Below are 25,322 nucleotides of genomic sequence, written 5' to 3' on the forward strand. Positions count from 1 at the left end.
AAAAGTTAAAGGGAAGAAATATAATTTCAAATTAATAAATGTTAAAAAATTAAATGAAGTACTTACATCAAGTTGCAGGTTTTTACTTGACTTTTTGAAAATGTAATGAAATTTTATTAAATATTTTTTATAAAAATGGTGTTTGTGATTTTAGTGTTCAGTGTCTTAGAGTCAGTATCATGTTCCATGTATGTTATGTCTAGACCTACATGTATGCACATTTAAGGGTAATGTGAATTGTCTAATATTGCAAAATATTCCGTCAGCCTCCTAGTGAATTGTTGCAAACACCGCATTAATTTATGAGTGCTTCTGGGATCTTAAATTACAGCATGCAGAGAAACAAGAAAAGGGATACTTGGCACTACTGGGAGGTGGTATATTCTTATACAGGAATCTCTTGCGTTCAAGGCATCTTGTGGAGGGGTCCAGCAAGTGGACTTGTCTTTTCTGCTACCTTAGCTCTTCCATTGTTCGTGTCCCACCAGCAGTCTGAAGCAGAGCATGTCTCCACAACCTTCACTACATTCAGATATCGTCACCTTTTGTTTCAAGGACATTGGGCAGGAGACGTGAAGAAGCAGTTCCCTGGGGCCTGAGCAGTGTTATTCATGAGAGGGGGTGTTGCACTGCTGAGTGTGAGATCCAAGTAACCGAAGAGTCTTATGTTCCTTATTTTATTTTAATTAAATTTTTTAATTGAAGTGTAGTTGATTTACAATGTTAGTTTCAGGTGTACAGCAAAGCAATTCAATTATACATATACATGCAGATATATAAATATTTTTTTCTCTTCAGATTCTTTTCCATTATAGGTTATTATGGAAACTAAATATAGTTCCCTGTGCTATGCAGTAGATCCTTGTAAGTCACGTGTTCTTTAATGCATTTGTGTACGTGTTTGTGATTTGCAGGCTCCCTTGGAGCACGGGCTAAGAGCAGAGTCTATCCCTACTCAGCTCTTAGAGAAATACTGATCTTAGGCATGAGATGAGATTACGGGTATGGACTTACTGATCAAAATCTCATTTACTGTGATGAATGCAGAGAGTGGAGGTGGAGGTTGAGGGCGGACCAATGTTCTCACTTTGCTAACAAAAATAGACTTCATCTGCTGACTTGTGAAGCATCCTCATTTAAGTGGTGCCCTATCTGACAATCTGGCTGTTACAATTCACTGAACTGCAAAAGATAGACAAAGTTTCTCACTCATTCATTCACTCACTCAACGCAGATTGACTGAGCACCTGTTACGTGGGTGCTTTTCTGGATTTGGAGAGGAAAGAACTGAATGACAGACACTGTGAGAGTCTCAAACTGTGGAGAAGACAGACTTGAGCAAGAATAAGGGTAACGCTGTGAGGTGAGTACTCACAGGTGTGTTTAAGGTGCTTCGGGAACACAGAGGAAAGAGCAATTGCCACATCAGTATGGACGGGCCCAGAGTAGGCTTCAGACTAGATGGTACCATAATACTATCTTCCGTTAGTTGCTAACTGAACGCCTGTCATGTTCCAGGCTCTCTTCATATACTGTCATGTTTACTTCCCACAGTAACTTTCAGAGGTAGTCATTTATGTCCATTTTATAGAATTGAGGACCAGAAAGGTTAAGTTATTGTCTCAATGCCACACGGCTAGTGATGGTGCTAGAGTTCTAAATCCCAGATCTTCCTAACTCCACAGTGGATGGACTTTTCATTGTGTCCTGGTATTTGAAGAGTCTTGAAAGATGTGTAGGAATTTATCTGAGTGGAACAAGGGGATATAGAGCATCCAAGCAAAAGCATTTGTTATTCAAGATCTTGGGCATAAACTAAAATTATAAAACATAGCATATTTGCCTATCCATTGAGATGAAATCACATAGGGGTGTAATTACAACCATCTGACTGACTTCTATAGGGTCCTGTGCAAATCCCTTTGCCTGGTTTATTTATAATACTTTCTAACAGGCCCAAGTTCCTGGTAACATCTAAATTCTCTCCATACAGACACAGCATTTCTACTCTTCCATAAATGTTCTGTGTTTGTGTGGATGGGGGCGAGAGAGGGTGCAGGAACATTCTCTCGTGGGGGCTCCTGGTAACCTCTCTGTGGACTTGTTTTTTCTAGGTCTGTTTAAGTTAGTTTTCTAGACAAACTGCAAGCAGTTTGAGATCTGAGCCCACATCCTGTCTCTGGCACAGTCCTGGGGGTTACATGGATTCTCTAACACAGAATCATTAGCGCTGGAGTCTGGTTTCAGGTCAATAAAAGAAATCATAAAAGAAACAAAACAATCTAATACACTTTTCCCTACTCCCTCACCAAAATTCTACCCGTTGCCCAAATTACTCCTCTCCATGCACTTCCAGTTGGAATTACAGTAGTGTTTTGTTAACTTTTCCGCAAAGCTTGTAATAGATTGAATGGAGTCCAGTTGGCTTCAAGTGACTTCTAAACATCTGTTTTCCAGTGTAACTACAATCAGAAGGCGGATTCTCGCCGCATTTGTTTACAAGTCTGCATCCACACCACAGGGAGTGTGGGGCGCGGGGAGAGCGGGTCCAGGCTTCCCCGCCTTGGTTTCTGCGGTGCCTCGCACGTGCTAGGGACTCCGCGTTCGGTGACTCAATCCGGGAGGGCAGCGGCGGACGCAGAATTGAGGCTTATGGCCAAGCTCGGTCGACTTTAAACCCAAGCCCCCCCGCGGGTCCCGCCTTCCTGGACCGAAACCAGCGTGGGCAAAGCGGGCGGGGCGAACGCGGGCGGCGGGCGCGGGCACGCCGGGCGCCTGCGCGGTCCGCGGCCAGGTGGGCAGGTACCTGGGCGGGGCGCGCCGTGGTTGGCGGCGGCGGCGGGGCCGAGCACCCGGAAGGGCCAGCGACTCGGCCAGCGCAACAGGCGGCCGCTCGGGTGCTGGAACCGCGGCGGACTGGGCCCGCGTGCACTGGGCCCGCGATGGACAAGCTGAAGAAGGTGCTGAGCGGGCAGGACACCGAGGACCGGGGCGGCCTGTCCGAGGTGAGTGCGCCGCGGCGCCCCGCCCGCCCGCTCGGCCGTGCCCTCCCCGCCCCCCGGCTGCCCCGCCCCGGCCTTCGGGGAGGGTTCTTTGGGGGCTTTAGGGGGCGCCTGAGCCCACCGGGGCCCGCGGAATCGGGGTGACAACGGAGCCCCGCCCCCAGCTCCGCCGGCGTCAGTTGCTGGCTAGTGAGAAAGGCGAGCAGGACTTCGAGGATTTCTTGGAAAGCAGCTTTGCCCCGGCTCCTTCCTCCTCCCCTGCAGGGCTCAGAGGGGACCCCCGCGCTCCTGCAGCGCCAGGTGCCAGGGCCCAGATACTCTGCACCGGGCGGTCGGCGCCTGCTTACTTTTTTGTCCCGCAGCTTTTCAACCTTCCGCGCCCCATCCCCCCACAGAGGGAGGGCAGCGCTGGAGCAAAACCCAGAAACATCTGCGAGGGGGAGGGGCCGCCATCCCGGGCCATCGATCTGTTCCCGCAGGCCTGGGAAAGGGCCTTAGGGCCAGGCTAGGCAGGGGCCCCTGAGAGCCTGGCGGAGGGAGCCCCAGTGGGGAAGATCTCCTGTGCCGGGGACCTAGGTGATGGTTCCTGTTCTCTGCGCCCCGGTGCCCCGGGCAGAGTACCTGTCCAGTGTAGGTAGTGAGGTGTGACACTCCCACCCGACCTTGTGGGCACTGTTGCTGTAAACTCCACGAAAACCATGAACGCCTGTAAGGCAGGAACCTCGTCTTGTCTCTCTGTGCTCACACTGCCTGCACGTCGATTCTGTAGACAACCAGGACCTCATGGGGCCGCCTGCATGCTTGCTTGTTTTATTTGAAAGATTTGGTCTCGCTGAATCCTGGGCACTGGTAATGCCCTATGTTCTAGAGCCACACAGAATGTTTCCTGTTTCTAGTGCTTTCAGCTTTTGTTTTGTTTTGTTTTGTTTTTCCTTTGTGGATGACAAAATAACATTGCCCTTTACTCTTTGGTATAATCCATGGGCCTTATCTGTAAAATGAAGGTGGTAAACAAGATGATATGGCTTCTCTCAACTCGGAACCCAAGTTCTTCCTCTGTTAATCAGTGTCTCTTGTGGTTATCTCAGAATGCTTCTTTCATCCACTTTTGCGGTTGCTGATTTTATTCTGAGTTTTGTATGACACTGATAGTTCCACCCCCTCCATAAAAATCTCAGAACCATAAAACGTGGCTCTCTGAATCTTCACCTTGAAGCAGTAACACTGTAGACATGGAGTGTATGGGAATTGGGTTTAACTTCTTTTTTTGACATTTCAAAACAGCCTGTGGATTCTTATAATTCTGATGCTTTTATTAATTGGTCAAGGCTTAGGAGTAATTTCATGAGTTCCTTGTTTTTGATTTCTCGCTTCTTTTAGGAACTTAGGAGTCAAACCTCAGACTGGCCTAAGAAAGCTTAGATGGTGGACAGTCATGCTTATCTACAGCTTTATGCCCCATGGACTGTCAATAAGGTTTTAGAGCAGCTGGGGATCAGGAGGGAGATGTTTTCTCTTCCTGAGGACTCGGGGGGGAGGAGTGTTGACAGCGGGAATGATGCAGATATTATGATTTTAAAAAATCATCATGAAACAGTGGACAGACCCTCCAGAGTGAATGATGTAGTTCAGATCAAAAATGTAAATGCTGTTTGTTGTCACCTAAAATGCTTGTGTTGGATACAGTGACAAGCTTTAAAGTGCTGTAAGCTCAGGCATGCATTAAATCTATTTCAGAAAGACTAGGTGCTTCTCTCATTCTGAAACACTGCTGGCAGTTTCGTCTCCCTGAGTGCGAGTTTCCTGTTCACCTACGTCATCGTGTGACACTTCCTGAGTCCCCAACTCCCGGGAAACATTTTGTGTTTGCTGAGTTAATTTTCCGGGTCGTTTTGGCTTAGTTTTTACTGATGAGGTCAGGGCCTCCTTGACAATGTTGGCGCTGACTTGATTGCCTCACATTTCCCGTGGTTTGGAGGCTGGCAAAGTGGGAGGATTCTGGTCAAATTTCTGTTTTGTGTGGTAAGTTGGACTAGGGGACCTTAAGGTCTCTTCACATTCAAGTATAAAAGCGGTCAGAGGTCACTGGACGTGAGTGCTTTGAAAAAAATTGTTCTTTTAATGTGAAGAATAAAAGTATGACTAGTTCTGTTTCCCTAAATAGGAAACTAGGGAGTTATAAAAGTTGCTTGGTAATGTCCAGTCACAGATAGCCTCGCGATGAGGTTTCTAATTGATACCTCGTCTTCATACATCCGCCTTCAATCTTCAGTTTCTACGAGCTTCTTTCTGAAAGTATAGGCTTTATGTTGCCTCTCCAGGCTCCCAGCCGGGGGCACGGAAGGTCTGAATGGGACCTGGATGGAAAGCGCAGGAATGAGGCAGTATTGCGTTCTCACTTTCTTCTGCTTATGCCAACCCTGTTTCCCCGAACAGTTCTTAGCTTTTCTTCTTTTGGGCAAGAGCCCCTCTTCTCTCCACATCCCACCGTCAAAGGGACCTTTGTGCAAACCTGCCGGTCAGACAGCTTGTGAGCTGTTTGCCTGCAGATGCTGGCAAGGTGCGATTTCAGCTACTCGAATTTCTGAAAAGTGCGCTAGCAGCTTCCAGAAACCATGAATTTAGGGAGACCTTTTTACATCAGACGGAGTTGATTTTCACAAATTGGCAAAAAGAGGTCTTTAGCTTTCACCGGGTCCAGTTCGAAGTGGTGCAGCAGCTCCCTCTTGCCTGTGACCAAGCATGGGTGTGAAAGAACTGACAGCCACCTGGAGTGGAAAAGCACAATGATGAACAGTTACAGCTCCTCTCCCCCGTTTTGGCAAATAGGGTGACATTTGGATGGAGGTCAGCTTGAGAGATGTGCAGAGCCAACATGTCACTTTCCTTTCTGAGGGTAGAAACCGGGACTGCTTCCTGTTGCCAGCGATCTTGATTTTTATAAGGGCCGGCATCTCACCATCCTATTGAGATTATTTTGTCTCTAAAGGCCAAAGCCATTATCAGATTGATACTTAACCTTATGGCTTATTGTCTTTTAAAAAAGGTTGAATCTTTTAAAATATCTCTATTGATACCAAGTTAATGCTCAGGCCAGGAATCCCATCCAGTCCGGGTACCACACTTTTCTCCCTCCGTGCAGCTCCATTTTTTTTTTTTTCCTTCCTTGGCCAAGGTAAGATCTTTGGTGCTTGTGTGGGTAGGAGGAGTGATGGCTTTTGATTTTCTCCTATCCTTGATGGGAGGTGGAACAGGTTGGTCAGAAGGGGTCTAACCCAATTGTCTGGGGTGCCTGATAACAGAGCATCACATGGCTCGCTTGGGAGGAGAGGTTTTCCCAGCGTGGAGTCAGGTGGCCCCTTTGTCCGCTCCCCCTGTCTGTCACCATCCCTGAGCACGCTGTTCTGTGCAGGGTCATATTTGCCACATGTTTCTGCAAGCGCTGTGTGTGTATGTTTGCGGGGTGGTGGGCGGCTTGCAGTGTCATGAGCCTGCTTTCAGTACGTGTGAGCATGTGGGGCAGGGGGAGAACCCCTTTTCGTAATCTGCCCCAAATACCTTTCTCCTGCGTAGGGAGGAAGCCACTCTGTAGCAAAGCCTGCCACGCCTAGGGGAGCCCTGGTCCTGCCCTCCCAGCTTCTGGTTTGGCAGGAATTTTGGAGACAGGGTTGAGAACTGGCCCCTGGGCTGGGAGCCTTCAAGGCTAGGGGAGTTGCTGGTCTAGGGACCTGGCAGCCTCTGCCGCCTCTGCCACCACTGCCTTCCTCCATCAGCTGGGGGGAAATGTGGTAAAACTGTGACTGGTGGCCTTCTGAGCCCTGGGGGCCCTGCCACGGCTGGGAGGAGGAAAGACCTTTGGTCTCACTGGCAGCTGCCTTTGCCCAGCTTGGAGCAGCTGTGGCCACTGCATCAGGTGGCCAGACGAGGAAGGTCTCTGGTGCAGACACTTGACTATCACCTTTGATGCGGGGAAAAAAACCCTTGGGAGCTACTCACAGTCTCTCTTTTTTAGCAGCATTTTTCTAGAAATCTTGGCCTTTGAGCTTCCCATTGGGAGGGATTAATCTTGGTGGCAGAGAGGAGTGAGGAGGGCGTCATTAATTGACTAGGAGCCGTCTCACACGTGGGTGACTTGGCTGATGCCAGCACCAGGAGTGAGTAGATTCAGGTGGGTCCTGATCAGGACAAGAGCCTGTGCCCCGCTGGGTCTCAGAAAGGCTGGCAGGAGCAGCATGCGCTGAAGCTTGGCTGGTTGAATTAGGAGACGATGCGATGCCCAGTGGACCCAACTGCCCTTGTCCCCATTTCCCGGCAGTTACACCTTTCCAGTTGTGGCCCTCGTCCCGCTGGGGCTGCTGTAAGGGCCTAGGCGACTCTGGGGTCTGCCGTCATGCCTTCCTGTTTGTGAATTGCGTCGTGCTTGAAGCAGAGCGTTTCCACCTCTGGACGTGTCCAGCCGGTAACCTCTCATTTGCTGCTCGAGAGGAGACTCCTGGGTGGATGAGGACCTGGATTCACTGACTCAGGAGGAGTTTTGTAGCTCTGAGCAAGTAGGAATCTGTGTTCCTGCCTTCCTCAGTCTAAAGGCCAAATTTAATTACGTGCATCTTTTGTTTTGGTGATTAAATATGTGTATACATGTATGTAATCCGTTTTTAAAAATTTTTAGGTTGTGGAGGCAACGTCATTAAGCTCGGGTACCAGAATAAAAGGCTTTGTTGCCTGTTTTGCTGCAGGAATTCTCTGCTCGCTGTTGGTAAGACTACCCTCCCCTCCTCTGTCTTTTCCTCCTGCCTTCCTTCCTTCTCTCTTTCCATTTTCATCCACCTCCGTTTCTCGTTTGCTCTTCACTGAAATGCATGCAGGAGAGGAGAGGGAGGTAGGGGAGGCAGAGGGGATGCTCGGGAGGGTGGGACAGGGGGACAGGTTCCTTTGTGTGCTCCTGGTTCCTCACGTGCAAACACCCTGTGCCGTGTCTTCCAGGGAACTTTCCTCCTCTGGGTGCCGAGGAAGGGACTGTACCTCTTCGCAGTGTTTTATACCTTTGGTAACATCGCATCTATTGGGAGGTAACGGTTTTTTTTAATCTAACTTGAGCCAGTTATTAGATGGGAAAATGGATGTGGGTTGTGTTTGGAAGGTGGTGAAGGAGGATACTTCAGTAGCTTCAAGGATTTGGAGAAGAAAGAGGTAGTTAAAATACATCACTTCCATATCCTTTCACTTCAACATATTTTTATATCTTAGTTTATCTTTGAAACCCCAGGAGAAAGCAGGGACTGTCCTACCATTGTGACTTTATATGGCGCAGAGCGTAGGTTTGAACACTGCCTTCCCCATTGCTCGGTCTTACTGCTGTTCCTCACCGGTTGACCCACGTGCTCTGAGGATTCGAGGACAAGTGGGGTTTGGTTCCTGCTGTGATGGAACTCTGGTTGGCCAGGCAGACAGATGTATAAACCAATAACATAAGAGGATATGGAGAGAGTGGTGCCTCAGGGAGGGGCAGGTGACCTGACCTGACCTGACCTGGGGAGCCGGGAGGGCTTCCCGGAGCAGGTGATAACCTGAGCTGCTCTTAGCTCTGGCCTCTTATCACTGCTTATCTGAACGACTGCAGGGGTCCTCTCCTGGGCTTCTCTGCCTCCTTTTTTTTGGCTCCTCTCTAGGCCATTTCCACAGAGCTGTGGCGCCATTCATTAACCCCCAGAGATGTTCCCCGGTCCCTCCGTGTGGGTGAAGTCCAAACCCCTCAGTGTGTGTACAGGACAGGCCCTTCGAGGTCTGGCTTTAGCCAGTCGTCCTCCCCAGCCAGGCTGCACTTGCGTTTCCCCAGACGTCTTTGTGCCTTTGCTTGGGCTGTTTTCTCTGCCTGGAGTGCTGGCCTGTCTGCACCCCCATTTGGGGGGTACATGCTCATTTGTCAAGACCTGGCTCAGACGTCATCTCTTCTATGAAACTTCTCTTAATTACCTTTTCCCTCCAGAATCAATGACCTCCTTTATATGGGGACTGCACATCCCATATGTATATAAAATACATCTATATTATGTGACAGCACAGATAGCATTTCATTACTCTGACTTGTTACAAGTCCGTGACCCACTTGACAAGGGTTGTACCTCTGTCTTTCTTGTCCTTAACTGTCCCCAAACCTGGGTCTTTTTCTGGCTGGAAATGTTAACCAAATGACTGAGTGCATGACACTGGCCACCTTCTTAAAGCTTACTTTCTTGAGTCTTGTGATAGAATGCTGGCCTTTGGAGATGTCTTTCTTATCTAGCCTCTAAAGCTCTCTCGATTGCTAACTTTTAGGGAGTTTTGCTTTGGGCAGACAGCGTAGGTTACAATGTAGGGTCTCAACTGAGCATAACTAGTTGGGTGTGCTGGTTAGTTCCAAAGAACTATTTAGCAAATCCTAGTGGGACTGACCCTTGGCAGCATTGCCCAGGGAAATAGCAAAGGGAACGAATTGTTATTTCCAGGGTGTGTCCAGGGCATTGTGGCATTACCTGTAATCTTTTATATTTTTGTATGTTTGCTGCATTTAATTTTTAAGGCCAGCCTCGGCCAGTGCTTCTTGTTCAATTTAGGCTAAAGAGGGCACTCAGCTCGAACACTTGACCCGAGAGTGTAGCCTTGAATTCAGATGGAAACTTAATGGCACTTCAAAGAGAGGTAGACGTATTTTTAAAATTTTTATTTTTTTGAGCACTCAGCAGCTAATGTCATCTACTGGTTGGCTTGTATTAAACACTGACTGTCCCCTGCTACCCCTGGGGTGATGCCACACGGGGCATTTCCATCAGGAGTCGGGGAGCAAGACATACAGCTGGTCCTGGCATGTAATGCATCAGGCCTGAGTGTCTGCTTCATTTCTGTTACTCTTTCTCACTATCCACCTCTGGGTCCATTCCTCCAGGAGGCATACTGGGGCTGTCTTTCAGAGCTTTGGGATCTGGTAGATGTGGGCGTGCATGCCAGCTTTTTAAGTGCCTAGCTGTGTGATCTTGGATAAGTAAATTAACCTTTCTGAGCATCATTTTCTCAGCTCTAAAATAAGTGTAGTAATAGCAGCGTTGTCGAGGGGATGAAATGAGGTCTTGTATGCGGTGTCTAGCATTTAGCAGATGTTCCGCAAACCACAGGTGGTGGTACTGTCATCAGAATTAGTCTCTGGAGATTTGAAAGAAAATGAAATGCTCTAACATAACCAACCTGAGCCTGTAAGATGATGTGGTTTTTCTTTTTTCTTGCCTGAGTCTTTTTTGTTTGTTTGTCTGTCTCCCTGGGTGGGTTGTTAAGGAGGCTGGGTAGTGCCTGGAGGAGGGGCTCCTCTAACCCAGTGGTCATGAACGTGGTTCCTGAGCCAGACCTACATGCGTCTGCAGCCTTGCTTTGCTGCTGTCTAGTTGGGTGGCCTTGGATCAGTAGCTAGGCCTTCTGGACTTCAGTTTCTTCATCTGCAAAATCATTATGATAACTATTACTATGATCGGCTTCATGAGTTGTTGGTAGATTAACTGAGAATAAGGCACAGAAAGCTCTTAAGCGCATTTCCTAGCCCAGTAAAAGGTTTTTATTTATTTACTTATTTTTGGGGGGGAGAGGTAATTAGATTTATTTCTTTATGTGCTTATTTTTAATGGAGGTACCGGGGATTGAACCCAGGACCTTGTGCATGCCAAGCACGCACTCTACCACTGAGCTGTAGTCTCCCCACTAGCCAGAGCTTTATAAGTGTCGGCTACTGTTACTGCTATTCTTGCCACAGGTGAGTTAGGGGAGGCGATGGGGAGTCTCTGGTCTGAGCGGCTTGTGTGTGTTTGCCTCTCAGCACTGTCTTCCTCATGGGACCCATGAAACAGCTGAAGCGAATGTTCGAGCCTACGCGTCTGATTGCAACCATCCTGGTGCTGGTAAGGTCTGCCTTTGGCTGGGATTTCTAAAGGAGTTTTTGTTGCTGTTGTTTGGAATTTTTTTCCTCTTAAACCTGAAGACTTCTCCCCTTTTCCCATTCGTCTTGACTGACTACCCGATGCCTATAACCACGGTGGCAGAAGGGAGCATTCTTCATGCAATAATCTTTCCTCTCTTCCCCTGACTTGTGTTTCAGTTGGTGTTAAGTTACTGCCAGTTCTAAAGCACCTCCAGAGGTATTGCCTGTCAGATTAGCCAAACTCATGGTAATATGAGGTTCAGACACCCTCCTGGTGGTCGGTGAAACCACATACAAGCAGAGCTCAGAGGGAGTAACTCAAAGCACAGGGTTCTCTGTTGAGTGGGTGTCCAGGCTCCTAGGTTGGGCTCTGTCTCCCCTTACCGTTGTCCGACTTTGGAATCCTGTTTGTTTTCACCAGTTTTCCTGAAGTGAGTCTGGTCTCCTCATGGCCCCGCACCCCTGTTCCCTGTTCTCACAACCATGTCCTCAGTCTTGTCCTGTCCTTCTGTCCTATTAACCCAGAATGCCTCTCCCTACTTTGGACCATTTCCTTCCCCGTGACCATCACATCTTTGCAGACCACATTCTCTGGACTTCTGTTATAATTTTCAGTATTGCAATGTCCAGAACTTGATCAGCATCCTTTTATTTTTAGTTTCATTTGTGTACATCTCATTTGTTCAAATAGGTAAGTTCTCTAAGGCCATGACCACATTTGCTACTATTTTGTGACCTTTCAGAGCATTGGGTGCAGTGCTGGGCACAGGGGAAATATTTGGGTTCTACTTATTGTATAATTACTGATACAGCAGGTTGGAGATGACAGGCTTGACTGACAGCTGGAGTACTAATTGTACTCGGCCAGGACACGGAGATGGCCCTGGGTGGAGATGGCCTGGGAAAGTCTCTTGCAGAAAGAACTTTCTAAGAAAGGACTCGGGGGAAGTGTTAGGTGACATGTAAACAAATAACTGGCTGTGAGGTTGACATCCCATGTTAATCTTTGTCCTCACATGCTGTTTCTACTTTAGACCCTAGTGTTTGGCAGGAGTGAAGATGAAGAGGTGTGTGTTAAACCTACTTTTAGTACATTTGAATGAAAAGATGGTTGGATGAATGGATGGACCAGAAATGTACTTGTGTTTGCTAGGCAGAGATTTTGGGCAAATGTGAAAGTAGAAGAGGAGTCTCCTCTTTTTAATCTACATGACTTCTTATTGGCCAGTTTCATTTCATTGGGATTTGAACTCTTCTACCAAACATGGGTGCTCAGGTAGGTTTAAATGCTTTGAAATGAAGGATGCTTTTGGTTGCTCTGGTAACCACAGAATCTGGCGACTGCGGCTTGATAAGTATTACTTTGAGTTTGTCAAGGATGATGTCTTTACAGTTTTTTTTTCCTTCCCTCCATGTTGTCATTATTGTGTTAATTAAATAATACTTCCTTTCTCTCTCTAGCTGTGTTTTGCGCTCACCCTGTGTTCTGCCTTTTGGGTAAGTGTGTATTTTAGTTTTCCTTAACCTTTCCGGTTTGTGCCTCTTGTCATACACGTTCATGTGACCGTATCATTTTTCTCTCAGTGGCACAACAAGGGACTGGCTCTCATCTTCTGCATCTTGCAGTCTCTGGCCCTGACGTGGTAAGTAACCTTTCCAGCAGTCCCCTCCCACGTCCATCTCTGACTAATGCAGCTGAAGGAGGTAAAATCCCACTGGGTGTGCGTAGGAGGATTAGGAACGCGGAGGCTTATCAGTGTATGAATCCTTAATGATACAAGCCAAGTCACACTGCAGGGCAAGAGCCTGTTGACTCAGCCCACGACCAGTAGGTGGCGTTAGTGGTCCTGAGTGGTCGTGAGAGGCTGTTTTCTCGCTGTGGCATGTTTGCTGGGTTCATGGTCGACTTTGAGATGTTATAAATGTTATTAAATGTTATTCAGCCTCTCTGCGTCCGGCAAGGGCAAGGACAGTAAGTATCGTAGGGGCTGGTAAAAAAAAAGAAAGGCTTGTGAGTCAAACAGGCATTAAAGAGAAAGGAAGGTGATAAGAGAAACAATGAGTGTTACATTTGTGATGGGATGAATCATTTAACAGAAGGACAAAGAGTGAATCGTCAGCAGGAGATGAGGAACAGTGGCTGACGGAATGGAAAACCGCGCGGCTGTGGGCTGTAGCAGGGTCAGGGGCGTGTGGCCCAGGGGCCAGGCAGAGTGAAAGGACCACTCTCCAGTGGTCCTTTATTCAAAACCCTGGATAGGGCTGTAGGTTCATGGCCCTTTCAGACCTGCCTGACATCAGACTGAGGGGGTGGTGGCGTGTATGGAATCAGTGGCTTCTGGGACATTTCTGTAATATGTTCACAGTTTATCCAGGGATGCTGTCTAGCAGGACAGCTTCAGTAAAAATGTGCCTTGGTCTACTTTGGGAAGAAACGTTGGCTCCAATGCAAAGAAAGGGCTGAAAGTTTCAAAGCTTCCAAGGATCAAGTATAATCATATGTGATAGAAGTGCGTCTTGAGACCGCAAGCCCAGCACCCATCCTGCCCTTTAGTAATTTTGGACTTTTGAGTAAATGTGCTTTCAAAGCGCATTTACTGTGTTCCAGTAGGTGAGCCCCTGTACGTGGTGAGTGTCAGATGCGGAGGAGAGTGATGGCCTGGTTTTAAGGTGATGTGCCTTTTGGGAGCAGGCACTGAAGGGGCCTGGTGTGATGGCTTATGTTAATATATTTTGGTTTTCTGCTGGGGACAGAAATTAGTTCCCACATACACATGCCTTTCTTGGCCTGTAGACTGGTGCTGAAGCCAGTTTTTAAAGGCTCAGTGTTCATATGGGCTCAGGCACATGGCCCTGTTCCTTCCAACATTGACCTGTTCCCACTGCGCGTGCGTTCTTGGGGCTGAGTGACTTCCAACCTGTCTGACACCCGTGCCTGGTCCTTTGCGGGGTGGCCACCTTCCTCCCCGTGTGGTTCCCTTCCAGGCGAGGGCGCAGAGCGAACCGGGGTGACCAAGGTACCTCTGGGCTTGGGATCTTGAAGAATCATACCTTGCTTATACTGTGCTCATCCACAGAGCAGTTGGTAGTGGGTATTGTTTCTTTTTGTTTTTTTTCCTGTTCTCTTTTCACTTTTTCAAAAGTTAAATGGCATGGAGCAGAACATCTATCCCAATCAGGTGGAAGTATTCTGCTGAGGATTTGTAAGATGTTAGAGGACAGCTGATCTGGGTTTTATTTGGTGTTCTTTCAGAACAGGGCTTCTAGGCCGTCTGGTTACCTGGAATCTGCTTGTTTTAGGAGACCCTGCTGGCTCATTTGGCTAAAGCAGTAACCCTGTGAAGCTGAGGGGACAGGGTTGTCTCCACACGGGCCTTTTCTCCTCCTGCTTTGGCCACAGATGCCACTCCCTTCCCTGGTTATACACGTGGCCCAGCGGGTGTGCGCGCATGCGGGTGTGTGCGTGTGTGTGTGCGTGTGTGTGTGCACCCTCCACACCGAGGAGGGAGAGGGTCTGGATGCATCACGGCACGCGCTCGTACAGCTCAGAAGCCCAGTCCCCTGTGTCATCTTCCACTCCCTTCATTTGATTTGATCTTTGTTTTGTTTGTTTTTCATTGTAGGTATAGCCTTTCCTACATACCGTTTGCAAGGTAAGACGGACGGCATTTGGACTCTAATGTCTGTCATTGGGGGATGATGCAATGTGTGCATGGGGCCTTGTAGTTGAGGGAGCCTTCAGAGCACACAGGCTGTTTTATCTTTAACTAAAATCCTCTGAGACGAATAGGCAGATGTTATACACCTGTTTGATTGATGAGTAAGCCAGGGGTCACCCCCCACCCCCACCCATCATACAGCCAGCGATGGGCATCGACCAGGTCCACCAGTTCCTGTTAAATACCTACTCTGTTCAGCGCACAACATCTGCTGTGATACACAGTACGTGTATGCTCACCGTTGTCCTTTTAACCTGCAGCTTTGGGGAGGTTTTCTTAAAGGTGCATATCACCTTCATAACACTGAGCAAGAGACGGAGGGGTCTGAGTTCATGCTTGTTTTCTTGCAGTACCCCACGGATGGGGACGTTTCAGAAAAGAGTTCATGAAGGGAGAGTAAGCAGGGCCAGGACTCCTGGGGACCAGGGTTTCCTAAGCAGCAGTGTGACCTCGGGCAACTCCCTGGACCCCTCCGGCCCTAGAGGGCTCAGGAGAACTAGAGTGGAGTGGCCCCCTTCTCACTCTGAGGTTCCGACGCCCCAAACCTCCTTAAATTAGCACTTTCACTAGATCTTTGCCTCTGAGTGTCCCCCTGGCACCATTTAATTTCCAGTCTTCTTTTTCATTACCTGCTGACTAAAAAGAGGCTTTTCCCTAACTGTGTGGCGGAGATGAGAAACGTACAAGAGCTGGGAAGGAGGAAGAGCAGGATTAGGTCTTAACCTTCCATGGCCGTTGCTGACGGTGATCGATCGGAAGATGCTGGGAAGCGACTGATAGATGAGAGGTTGACCAGCCCATCCCGTTAAAGGCGGCTGGGTGGCTTTTTCGAACAGGCTCCAGCTTTCCACATTTTTTTTTAACATATTATGTTATTGTGAGCAGCCATGAGAGATCTTTTTTGGCCATAAAACCCTTTCTTGTGCAGAGCGTCTGCTGGGACTTCATTGCAGAGCATATCTTAAGAAATGCAGTGCTAGAATTATCTCGCTAGTAAAACGCAGTGCCTGCTCATGCGAATTCTCTCCCTCGTGTGGCTGCAGCGTCCTTGGCCCAAGTGCAGCGGAGAACACAAGGAGCAGAGCCGGGCTGAGGAGCCCTGGTACGTGGCCAGGTGTGCTGGTGGAACGGAGATGCCGGCTTGAAGAGAATAGTGATTTGCCGAGCCCCTGCTCCTTCCTTGCACACTCTGACCTGAATTCCAAGGAGTTTATACAGCAGGTTAACTAGTTCTCAGTACCTAGAGAGAGCTCCCTGTGCTTGGGAACGCCTGCAAGATGTCCCTTAACAAGTTACTGCTGTCTGCTTAGAGGAAGAACGGCCCTAGTGACCATTTGACTTAGTACTTCCAGTGGATTCTGCGATTCTGGTTGATATTAAAAAAATGCACAGTCCCGACTAATTTCTTGCTTTCTGGTCATCTGCGCTTCCTGTCTTTTCCTCTGATTGTCACCATAGCTATTAAATACCTACTCTGTTCAGTGCACTAATTCCCCAGCGGGTCTGTAGGTCCCCTTTTACAGATGAGGAATTTGAAACTCAAGTTAGACAAGGTACTTGCCCAGGATAAAACTACTAATAGATGTTGAAGCCGAGGTTTGATGCTGTGTAGATCTGACCCCCTAGTCTGGGTGCTTGCTGCCCTGCAGGGTGCTACCCTGGGTACCCAGGCAATAATCTAAAGGAAGGTCTTCACCACTTACAGGAGCCCTTGGGGTGCTGATCTCTCATTTATCTTTGTGTTTTTTTTCTTCCTAGGGATGCCGTGAAGAAGTGTTTTGCTGTGTGTCTAGCATAACACACAGCCAGGTTTGCAAAGCATTGGAAAGCAGGATGTGGATGGAAGCTGGCGGACCGGGTTGTAAATATCTTCAAAACCTCTGTCTCACAGACATGTGCCTTTTACCCCGCAGCGGTGCGTTGCTTGTGTTCTGAACATCTGAGGGTTGCTTTTGGGTGTGTTCCCAAGCCCAAATGTCTGTAGCACAATATGAGAGGTGGGTTTGGTATCTGACAGAGTCGAATCTTCCTCATGCGCCTTTGGACGGTGTCACTGAATTCTCATAAATAAAAACCTTGGTAAGCAGCAGCGGAGAAGCCTGGGCAGCCAGTGATTCCCAGGCAGGAGACGACTGGAGACGGCAGGGGTGCAGCAGCAAGGCAGAGTTTGGGGGTCAACAGGGACTTTGTAATTTTGTCCCTCAGCTTGGGGTCTGTCACCCCTGCCCCACACTGGGGACACACTTCTACTCTGGTGTCTGGGGACAAGTGGTTCTGCCCTCCTGACAGCTGCACATGAGCCCATGAGAAGCGTGGCCACAGAGTGACGTGGAGAAGGGGCCCTTTTTGGTGATGTGTGTTGTTTTAAAATCTGAACCAGGCTCTCTCGCTTCTCTGATTCCACACTGACTCTGGAATGTATTTCCTCACACTTAGCGCACACTCTTTTTCTCTTGGGTTCCCCCGCTCCCCCTTCATATCTTTACCCTTGACCCCCTGGAATGAGACCGAGAGGGCACAAAGCCGCAGCAGAAAACACTGCTGCTTCCTTTTAGACACGAGTCGGCAGGAGGTAAAAAGCCTTGCTTCTCTCTGCTCTGTTTTTTTCTTCCCTATTTATAAATGCTTACTTTTAAACTGAGTTTACTTTCCATTCTCCCCTGGGATGGGGCCAGGGGAGAGTAGGTGGGGAGGCAGAGCCCCACTGTAGCACCAGCAGAAGGAGGCAGGCCTGCCCAGGGACCTTCAAACAGTCCCTGAGTTTGCACTGGAGCTGGTGCCAGAAACTGGGGGGCGCAGGGTGGCCTGTCCCAGCCTGATGCCTGGCCACATACAGAGTGCTTTCGTGTCCTGACTTTGTCTAGTCCTCGTAAGAGCCTTGTGACTAAGCCGGGATTGTTACCCCACTAGGTGGTCAAGGAGGTCAAGGCTCAAGAGATGTTACCAGATCCACCCAAGGCCACAGCCGATGGCAGAGCTGAGCCCTGAGCCCGGGTGCCCCAGCTTCAGTCTCTGTGCCCCAGTGTTTCCGGTGTGGCTCTGGTGGTACCTCCTGTAACTGTTTTCCCTGTTTTCATCGGCCAAGCCCGTGCCTTTTCTGGTCCCAATCCCTCTATGTCGTCACACCGTCTCCTGCCTGGTCTCCCTTCCTCCTGGACCTGTAGGATCCCCCTCATTCCTCTGTGTGCCCTTTTGCTCCTGATCATCAAAATGCCTTATCTTGATCGTCAGAGCTCCTGGCATTGCGGGACCTCCAAAGGAAGTCTGTTTGGGTTTGCTTTTCTATTCTTCACCCAGGTCTGGCCAGTCCACACTGGCTCTTGGTCTTGGAACCTGCAAACCAAAGGCAGTGGTCCACCGCTTGTCTCCTTGCTTGAGGCTGATCGCTGCCTTCTTTCTCCTGCTATAGCTGAGGCCGCAGACGGGCGAGGCTTTTCTTTCTGAGCTGAAGAGGTATGAACAGGCCTGATGGGGCCAGGGTGAGGAGCTGATGTTACTGGATCCTTTTCTAGGCTGTTGAGGGCATCCTGTCTTCTGCCGAGGCCCCTAACCTGCCTTCAGCCAGGAATGGAAAGTGCATGCTACCCTCTGGCTGGTGGGAGGCTCCTTCACACCCGAGGTGCCTCCAGGAGATAGCTCAGATCTCAGAAGGGCCTGGAGGAGGTCAGGAGTCTTTATCACTTCTTCTCTTTAGAGCCAGTGTGAGGCCAGCCTGGTCACTATGAGCTTCAACCAGCCTGGAGTGATACACCTAAAGGGCAGACCCCCCCGGGCCCTTTTTAGAGGCTGGACTTGACTCTGTGGGACGTTGAGGTTGAGATGTCACTGGGCGTGTATAGTGTGGTGGCACATGTGGGCTCTGAAGTCAAACAGGTCTGGGTGTGAGTTGTGCTCAGTCGCATTCCAGTGTTGTGTTGAGCAAGCGACTTCACCTCTGATCCTCACATTGTCCATCTGTTTCACAGCAAGGAGGCTAAAAATTCCTGCTGGATCATCGCAGGACGTCAATGAGGAAAGTGTCAAGTGCTTAGCACAGGGCTCAGCATAGGTAGATGGTATCTTAGTAAAAGGTGGGCGTTATTATTTAATCCCAGGAATACCCAGTGGCCGTTGAAGGTGACAGGGTGACTGTCTGTGACCATTAATTTATTTAAGAAAATTTATTCGGTAGTATGTGTCTAGCATTGTAGACATTGCCAGGCATTATCTCACTGAATATTCCCAATCACTGTGGGGATTGGGGGGGGCTAGTGGTCTTGTCTCTTATTATTAGAGAAGGAATAGCCTCAGAGGGCAAGGGGTCTACCAGATCTCACCAGTAGAGGGCGCCAGGTCTTGCATAAAAGCTGCTTTGCCCTAATTTTCAGGCCTGTGGCCAGTTTGCTCAGACAGCTCCAGTCCGGACATCCCGGCAGCTTGTGGATGATCCTGCCTTCCAGCATCTTCCAGGCTCCTAAGTTTTTCCTTCTGTCGCCTTATCCTTTGGTTGCTTTCCTCCTCGTTTTTGTTTGCTGGACTGGGGGAGGAGGAAATCCATTTCAAATCTGCTGAAAACTGTTACCAAGCAACAGCGCTGGTTACAAGTAACCTCATGGGTGAGCCGGGGAGTGGAGAGTTAGAGTTTTAGCCCCCGTGGCTGGTAGCGGTCTCTCTTCCCTGCTCCTCGTTCTGTCATCCTACGTTCCCTGCAGGGTGAAGGAGAGATCATTGTGTTTTGGAAGAAAGGGAACCCTTGAGGTGACTCTGTTGTAGACCTGCAGCTGGGCAGGAAGCACTGGCCTGAACACCCTGCCCTGGGCGTGCTGGTCCTGTGACCTCTGTTTTGGGAGCAGTGCTGTTCTCCAGACCTGGAGGGCTGGCTTCCAGTCCTCCTGGCCCTCTCTGCCTTCTCCCCGCCCTTCAGAGGCTGCTTGTTTGCATTGGGTCTTTTTACTAACTTGCTGCCTTCCGTGTTCTTCTGTCTCACTGTCTGAGAGGCCTCCCCTTTTGCTGGATGTGAACCAGAGGTTCCCCAGCTCCCCTGGGTGGCTGTGCCCGTGGCTACTGCTGCTGAGGCCTGACCTGAGGTTCCCTGTCTCAGTCCCCTAGACAGGCTGTCCTGTCCCTGGGGGAGGACCGAACAATCTCTCCGGCTGAGCGTTCTCACCAGGTTGGTTATCTCGGGGCTCAGAGCTTCTGTCAGTCACTCTTGGATGGTGACCAGGGGCTGTCTACTGAGCACCACCTTCCCCACTCCAGCCAGTGTGTGCTCAGAGAGCCAGAAATGAAATCATGAAATGCATCTAAATAAAATTGCCTTTGGATGCTTCTGCTAGAAAAGATAATTAAGAAGTGGGTCATACCTTTAATAAAAAGATGTGGGGGGCACTGGTTTGGCTGCTGCTGCTTTGGATAGTGCCTGAGAGTAGCAGGTGTCGCCACACGAGTGATGAGACGTGGTGGGGAGCAGAGCTGCAGCCCTGTGGCTGTGGATTCTTTTTTTCTGTGGGGCTACCTTCCCTTCTCTTTCCTCAGATAAGTCCTGATGTGTGTCTCCTGCAGGGCTACAGATACTTCAGAATTCACAACCTGTCCTTAAACTTCATTGTCAGCAAGTAAGCAACAACCACGAAAATGCGTGTTTAAGGTTTATAAGGCCATTTGGCTAGAAGACAGGCATAGTCCTTTTGATTTTAAAATCTATGATTTTGGGGGATAAGTTTTAAGATGTGTGGTAGTTTCCTTGCGGATAGCATTTTTAAGAAAGCTAACTGATCTTTGCCCGAGGTGCGATACAAATTTCTATCTGTGTAGCTCTTGGCAAGATTAACAAAAGAATTTACATTTAGAAGTAATTTAAAGATAAATTTGGGGGCAGTTTTTAATTGAAAAAGTTGAGGTTAAATCATATGACTTTAACGTGCCTCTTAATTCATCATTTTATGAAAATCTGAGCTCTTGAGGGTTTTTCACAGAATGAAGAGGAGAGTGCAGTTTACTTGCCCCCACTTCACTTGAGATCGGGCGTGTAGTCACACTTTTCGGTTATTTCTGGTTCTACGCCGAACGCTCAGACGCCATTCCTAAGCCCCTGGTACACTTGAGCTTCACTGTTGTTGATGGCCCAGGTTTCTGTGCACGGCCTCACAGAGACTTGCAGAGCTTGTGAGCAGAGCCCAGGGACCGTCAGAGCATTTGTTAATGTGATTTGGCCAAATAGCATTACATCCTTCTTAGCGGGAGCTGATGAACTGACAGCGGGCCTGGAAATGTACAAAAAACTCTCTCTAGACAGGGTGAGCGGAAACCAGGGAAAAGTGAGTTCACTAGACAGGAGGCGCATGGCTGTTTGAAGAGAAAGGCCACCCCACAGCATCGTGATAAAGAATCACTAATGATGTGTATATTCGCAACAGAGTCACCACGTTTAATAAGCAGCACCAAAAAATAGACACAGCATGGACAGAAGCTCCCTGAAGCAACTGGCTGCCTGGACTTAATACCCTTGTGGGTGCTTGGGAGGTGTCCTTGGAGACCAGATTGGGACTGGTGTCTGGGCAGAACGCTGCTGTCCGCCTGTTAAACTTCCTTACTGCAGGAGGAAGCGATGAGCCTTATTCTAAATAAGGATGAACTTTGTACTGGTCGTGAAGGAGAACCACGGTTTACATGCAGTTTTGTGGTCTTGCTGCTATGAAAAGTGTTTGCGTTGCTTTTTCCAGTGTATTTGCTTGACTTAGCCACTTTGAACAACGAAGGGAAAAAGTTAAAAGCCTCTGAACTCTGACCTCTCACAGCTCTTGTACATTCTCATTGTGAAGTTGAGGGTAAGGGTGTTCAGAAGCCCATGGGGGTTTTAAATGCCTTCAGAACATTGTGCCTGTTCTCGTAGGATGAGCTTTTAAAACACTTTGTTAAAACATGAACCAATTTTTGTAATCGTATACTCAGCTGATTTTGGATGCTGCTGATGGCGTAACTGAATTTTTATAGCCCAAAATATATTCTCGTGTATTGCTTTTCCTCCCTTGAGACGCTGTTTCATACAACGAAGGTTGTTTTCTTTTTGCTAACTGATTTCGAAGAGAAAGAATTACTGATAAGTAAACTTTTTTCCCCAAAATATCATAAAACAATTATTTTTCCTTTCCAATAAATGATAGCATTATGATCTTTAATAAATCTAGTGTTGCCTTTTATTCGTGTTTGTTTTTCCGGGAGTCACTGGGCCGAATGAAGATTGTATGACTGTGAGAAAAGACCGTATCTTTAATATGAATCCTTAAAATGGTAGCGCACATCGTAGGCACTGAAAGATGTTTTTTGAGGTAAATTGACGTGTTGTCCTCTTTCAAATGACTTAGGGATAAACGCAGGTCTAAGGACAGTTTTTAAGGTTTTTGAAAGGTAAGACATTTTAAGTATTGGGGATATTCTCACACACTTAGCTGATTTAGTCATTGTGTAAACTAAGTTATTACTATAAAGTTTTTAATAACATTTCTTTATTCTTTTAATGTCTGTAGCATTTGTAGTTGATACCAGTTCTTTCATGGTTGAAAGAACTGGTTGTTTATATCTTTCTTTATCTTGATCAATCTAGCTTGAGGTTTAGCAAGTGTGTTGATTGTTTCAAGGACAACTCAGTTAACAAGATTTGAACAGACATTTAACAAAAGAAGATATGTGAATGGCAAACACATCTAATACAAACTGTATTATCATTATATGCAGTTTAATAAAAACAGGTGAAACTCAATTCCAGAACTTAAAGATGCATTCTTAGGTGGTAAAATTATAATGAAAAGCAAAGATGTTATTTGCATAAAAGTTAGGATAGTGATTACTTTGAGAGGGAGGGAGAGGTTAATGACTGGGAAGGGATGGGAGGGAGACTCTGGGTGCTGGCCGTGTCCTATCTCTTGACCAAGTGGTACTTACAAGGCGTTTACTGGTACATCATTGCACTGTTTTTCATGTATGTGCACTTTGGTGGTGTGTTACATTTTGCAATAAAAGAACCAGCTTTGGTTTCATTGATTTTTCACTGTTGGTTGTCTGTTTTCTATTTACTTGACTTCTTTTCTTACCTTATTATTCCTCATACTTTGGGTTTAATTCGTTTTCCAGTTTTTTTAAGTTAGATACTTAAGTAATTGATTTTAGATCTTTTCTAATATAATTTAATAATATAAATTTCTCTCTACTGCTTTAGCTGCATCTCACAAATTTTGATAACATTATGTTTTCATTTTAATTCAGTTTAAAATATTTTCTTAACTTCCCTGTGATTTTTTTTTCTTTGACCCATTGATTATGTAGAAGTGTGTTTAATTTTCAAACATTTAGGGATTTTCTAGCTATCTATTACTGATTTATAATTTAATTTCATTGTCGTCAGAGAACATATGTGAACATACTCTGAATTATCTTAATGCTTTAAATATGTTGTGACTTGTTTTATGGCCCAGCATGTAGTCTGTCTTCCTGGTTATTCCATGTATGCTTGAAAAGAATGTGTACTCAGCAGTGATTTGTTCTAAAAACATCAATTAGGTTAAATTGGTTGATAGTGTTATTTAAGTTCTAACTTTGATTTTGTCTACTTCAATAAATTACTGAGAGAGACGTATGAATTATAATTTGAATTTAACTGTCTTTTTAATTCACTTTTTAAAATTATTTTTTAAAATGATTTAAAACAATAAAAAATAAAACACAGAGAAATAAGATAAAATATGAAATAAACAAAAATGTACAACTCAATGAATTATTACAAAATGATTGTGTAACCACCACCCAGGTCAAGAACTAGAACATTGCCGGCACCCTGAAAGTTCCCTTATGCTCCTTTCCAGTTATTACTTCCTGTATCCCTCCTTCACAAAGATGACCAGTATCCTGATTTTATAGGGTCACTTCCTTGGTTTTCTCAGAGTTTTCTTCCAATTTTATTGAGATACAATTGCTAGAACAGCACTGTGTAAATTTTAGGGTGTGCAGCATAATGCCCTGACTTACATACATCATGAACTCATTATCACAATAAGTATAGTCAACATCTATCATCTCGTATAGATATATAAAAAAGAAAACAAAGAAAAAAAATTTTTTTTCCTTGTGATGCGAAGTTTTAGGATGTATTCTCTTAACAACTTTCAGATAACTCAGGAAAAGGGGGAAAATGTCATCCTGTAGCTGGGACATCAAAGAACTTGATTTAAGATGGACAAGACAATCAGCCAGTAGGCAACATCTGCAAAAAAAAAATCACAAGTTTCTACACATAAATGTTTTCTTTTCTAAACAAGCAAGTAAAACTACTAAATTATCATGGGATTGAGGGGATTAAAGGAAGAAATAAGAGAGTATGTCAAATAGAGAGGTCCCTTGAGGACCAAAGTTGAAGTTGCTTCTATTTTTACATTTTCATAAATATTCCTCAAGAGGAATTACAGGTGAAATGAAGAAGTTTATAGGTGATGCAAAGTTCACTTGAAAAGTAAAAATTCTGAGCTGATGTAAAAGTGCAGGAAAATCCAACCAAGTCTTAGGAATGGTCAGAAAAGTAAAAGGCTAAGCATATAGTGAAAAGCAACCCAAACTGTGTTTGAGATCATGGACTCCAACTTGCCACTTGTTACCTTGAGAGGCACTTAGGAGTCCTTGTGGATACTGGTGGGAGGTATTGTAAACAAAGCAGAAAGTCTTCCCATGGAGTTTTTGTACCAAAACGCCGGATATGTTTCTGATGGCCCCCTTCAGGAGAGCCGTGATGGAGCTGGAAGTGGTTCACAGAATCCCAGGGCTTCTGAGCAGGGTCAGAATGAAAAGGTTGGAGGTCCTTAGGATAGAAAAATGAAACCAGCTAACTGGCTTTAAATGAGACTACAATTATGGAAAGAAAGGGAGCCATTGAAAGCACACCCAGGTTGGTGTCACCAAATTCTTGAGTCCAAGACCTGGAGGTACTCCTTGAAGTTAAAGCCATTTTAGATTCAAATTGTTGCTCTGTAGCAGGGAAGGAAACGTGATGTTTGTGATCCTGAGAGGTAATACACTTAATCCAGGTTAGAACCATCACTTGCTGGGGCTGACAAAGCTGTCTGCTCGTTCGTCTGTCCACGTCTCTTCCAGCACTTTTCTGATACAGTCTCTTCCTTGTAACCAGAGTGATCTTTGAAAAGTGCGTTTCCCCATTACTTTTACGGTTAGGCAATGTTCCGTACTTTGACCTACAAGACTCTACATGGTCTTGTGTGGTCTCGCCTCTGCCTACCATTTTATCTTCATTTTGCCTTCATCCGTCTCTCTTATTGTCATATTCTCTCTTGTCCCATGGTTTTTCACATATTGTTTCATCTGCCTGTATTTCTCCTGTTTGCCAGGTTACCTCCTTATTACCTTTAGACTTCAGAGCAAGTCTTGTTTGCAGGGGAGGCCTGTCCTAACCTCTCTGGCTCAGTGCCATTGTCTGGACAGTCTCTAAGTCCCACAAGAGCATGGGCTGTGTCTGTTTTTGCTAACTGGTGTATTCTAGCACGTAGCACACCATGCAATGGAGAATAAGCACTTAAGACATGTATTTGCTGAATAAATGAAAGTGTAGATAGGTATGGGAGGTCACAGACAGGCAGGTAGACTTGGGCCTGCAGACATGTTTTGTTTATCTCCACGCAGTGT

The 25,322-nt window shown here is 46.8% G+C and overlaps 1 protein-coding gene across 1 annotated transcript; it reads left to right on the forward strand.

Moving 5' to 3' along the window:
- The first annotated feature begins 2,800 nt into the window (after nt 1-2,800).
- On the forward strand, nt 2,801-21,838 carry SFT2D2 (SFT2 domain containing 2). The gene is made up of 8 exons (XM_074349777.1): nt 2,801-3,005; nt 7,672-7,758; nt 7,986-8,071; nt 10,840-10,921; nt 12,403-12,438; nt 12,526-12,584; nt 14,565-14,594; nt 16,419-21,838. The coding sequence occupies exons 1-8, from the start codon at nt 2,943-2,945 to the stop codon at nt 16,456-16,458; spliced, it is 483 nt and encodes a 160-aa protein (XP_074205878.1). The 5' UTR covers nt 2,801-2,942; the 3' UTR covers nt 16,459-21,838.
- Nucleotides 21,839-25,322: the final 3,484 nt, after the last annotated feature.

Source organism: Camelus bactrianus, chromosome 21 (genome assembly GCF_048773025.1).
Source record: "Camelus bactrianus isolate YW-2024 breed Bactrian camel chromosome 21, ASM4877302v1, whole genome shotgun sequence".
Taxonomy (NCBI): domain Eukaryota; kingdom Metazoa; phylum Chordata; class Mammalia; order Artiodactyla; family Camelidae; genus Camelus; species Camelus bactrianus.

Coding starts and splice junctions, on each gene's coding strand:
- SFT2D2 (XM_074349777.1), top strand. CDS start 2,943: ATGGACAAGCTGAAGAAGGTGCTGAGCGGGCAGGACACCGAGGACCGG. Junction 12,439..12,525: donor CCCTGTGTTCTGCCTTTTGG/GTAAGTGTGTAT, acceptor TTTTTCTCTCAG/TGGCACAACAAGGGACTGGC. Junction 12,585..14,564: donor CAGTCTCTGGCCCTGACGTG/GTAAGTAACCTT, acceptor TTTTCATTGTAG/GTATAGCCTTTCCTACATAC.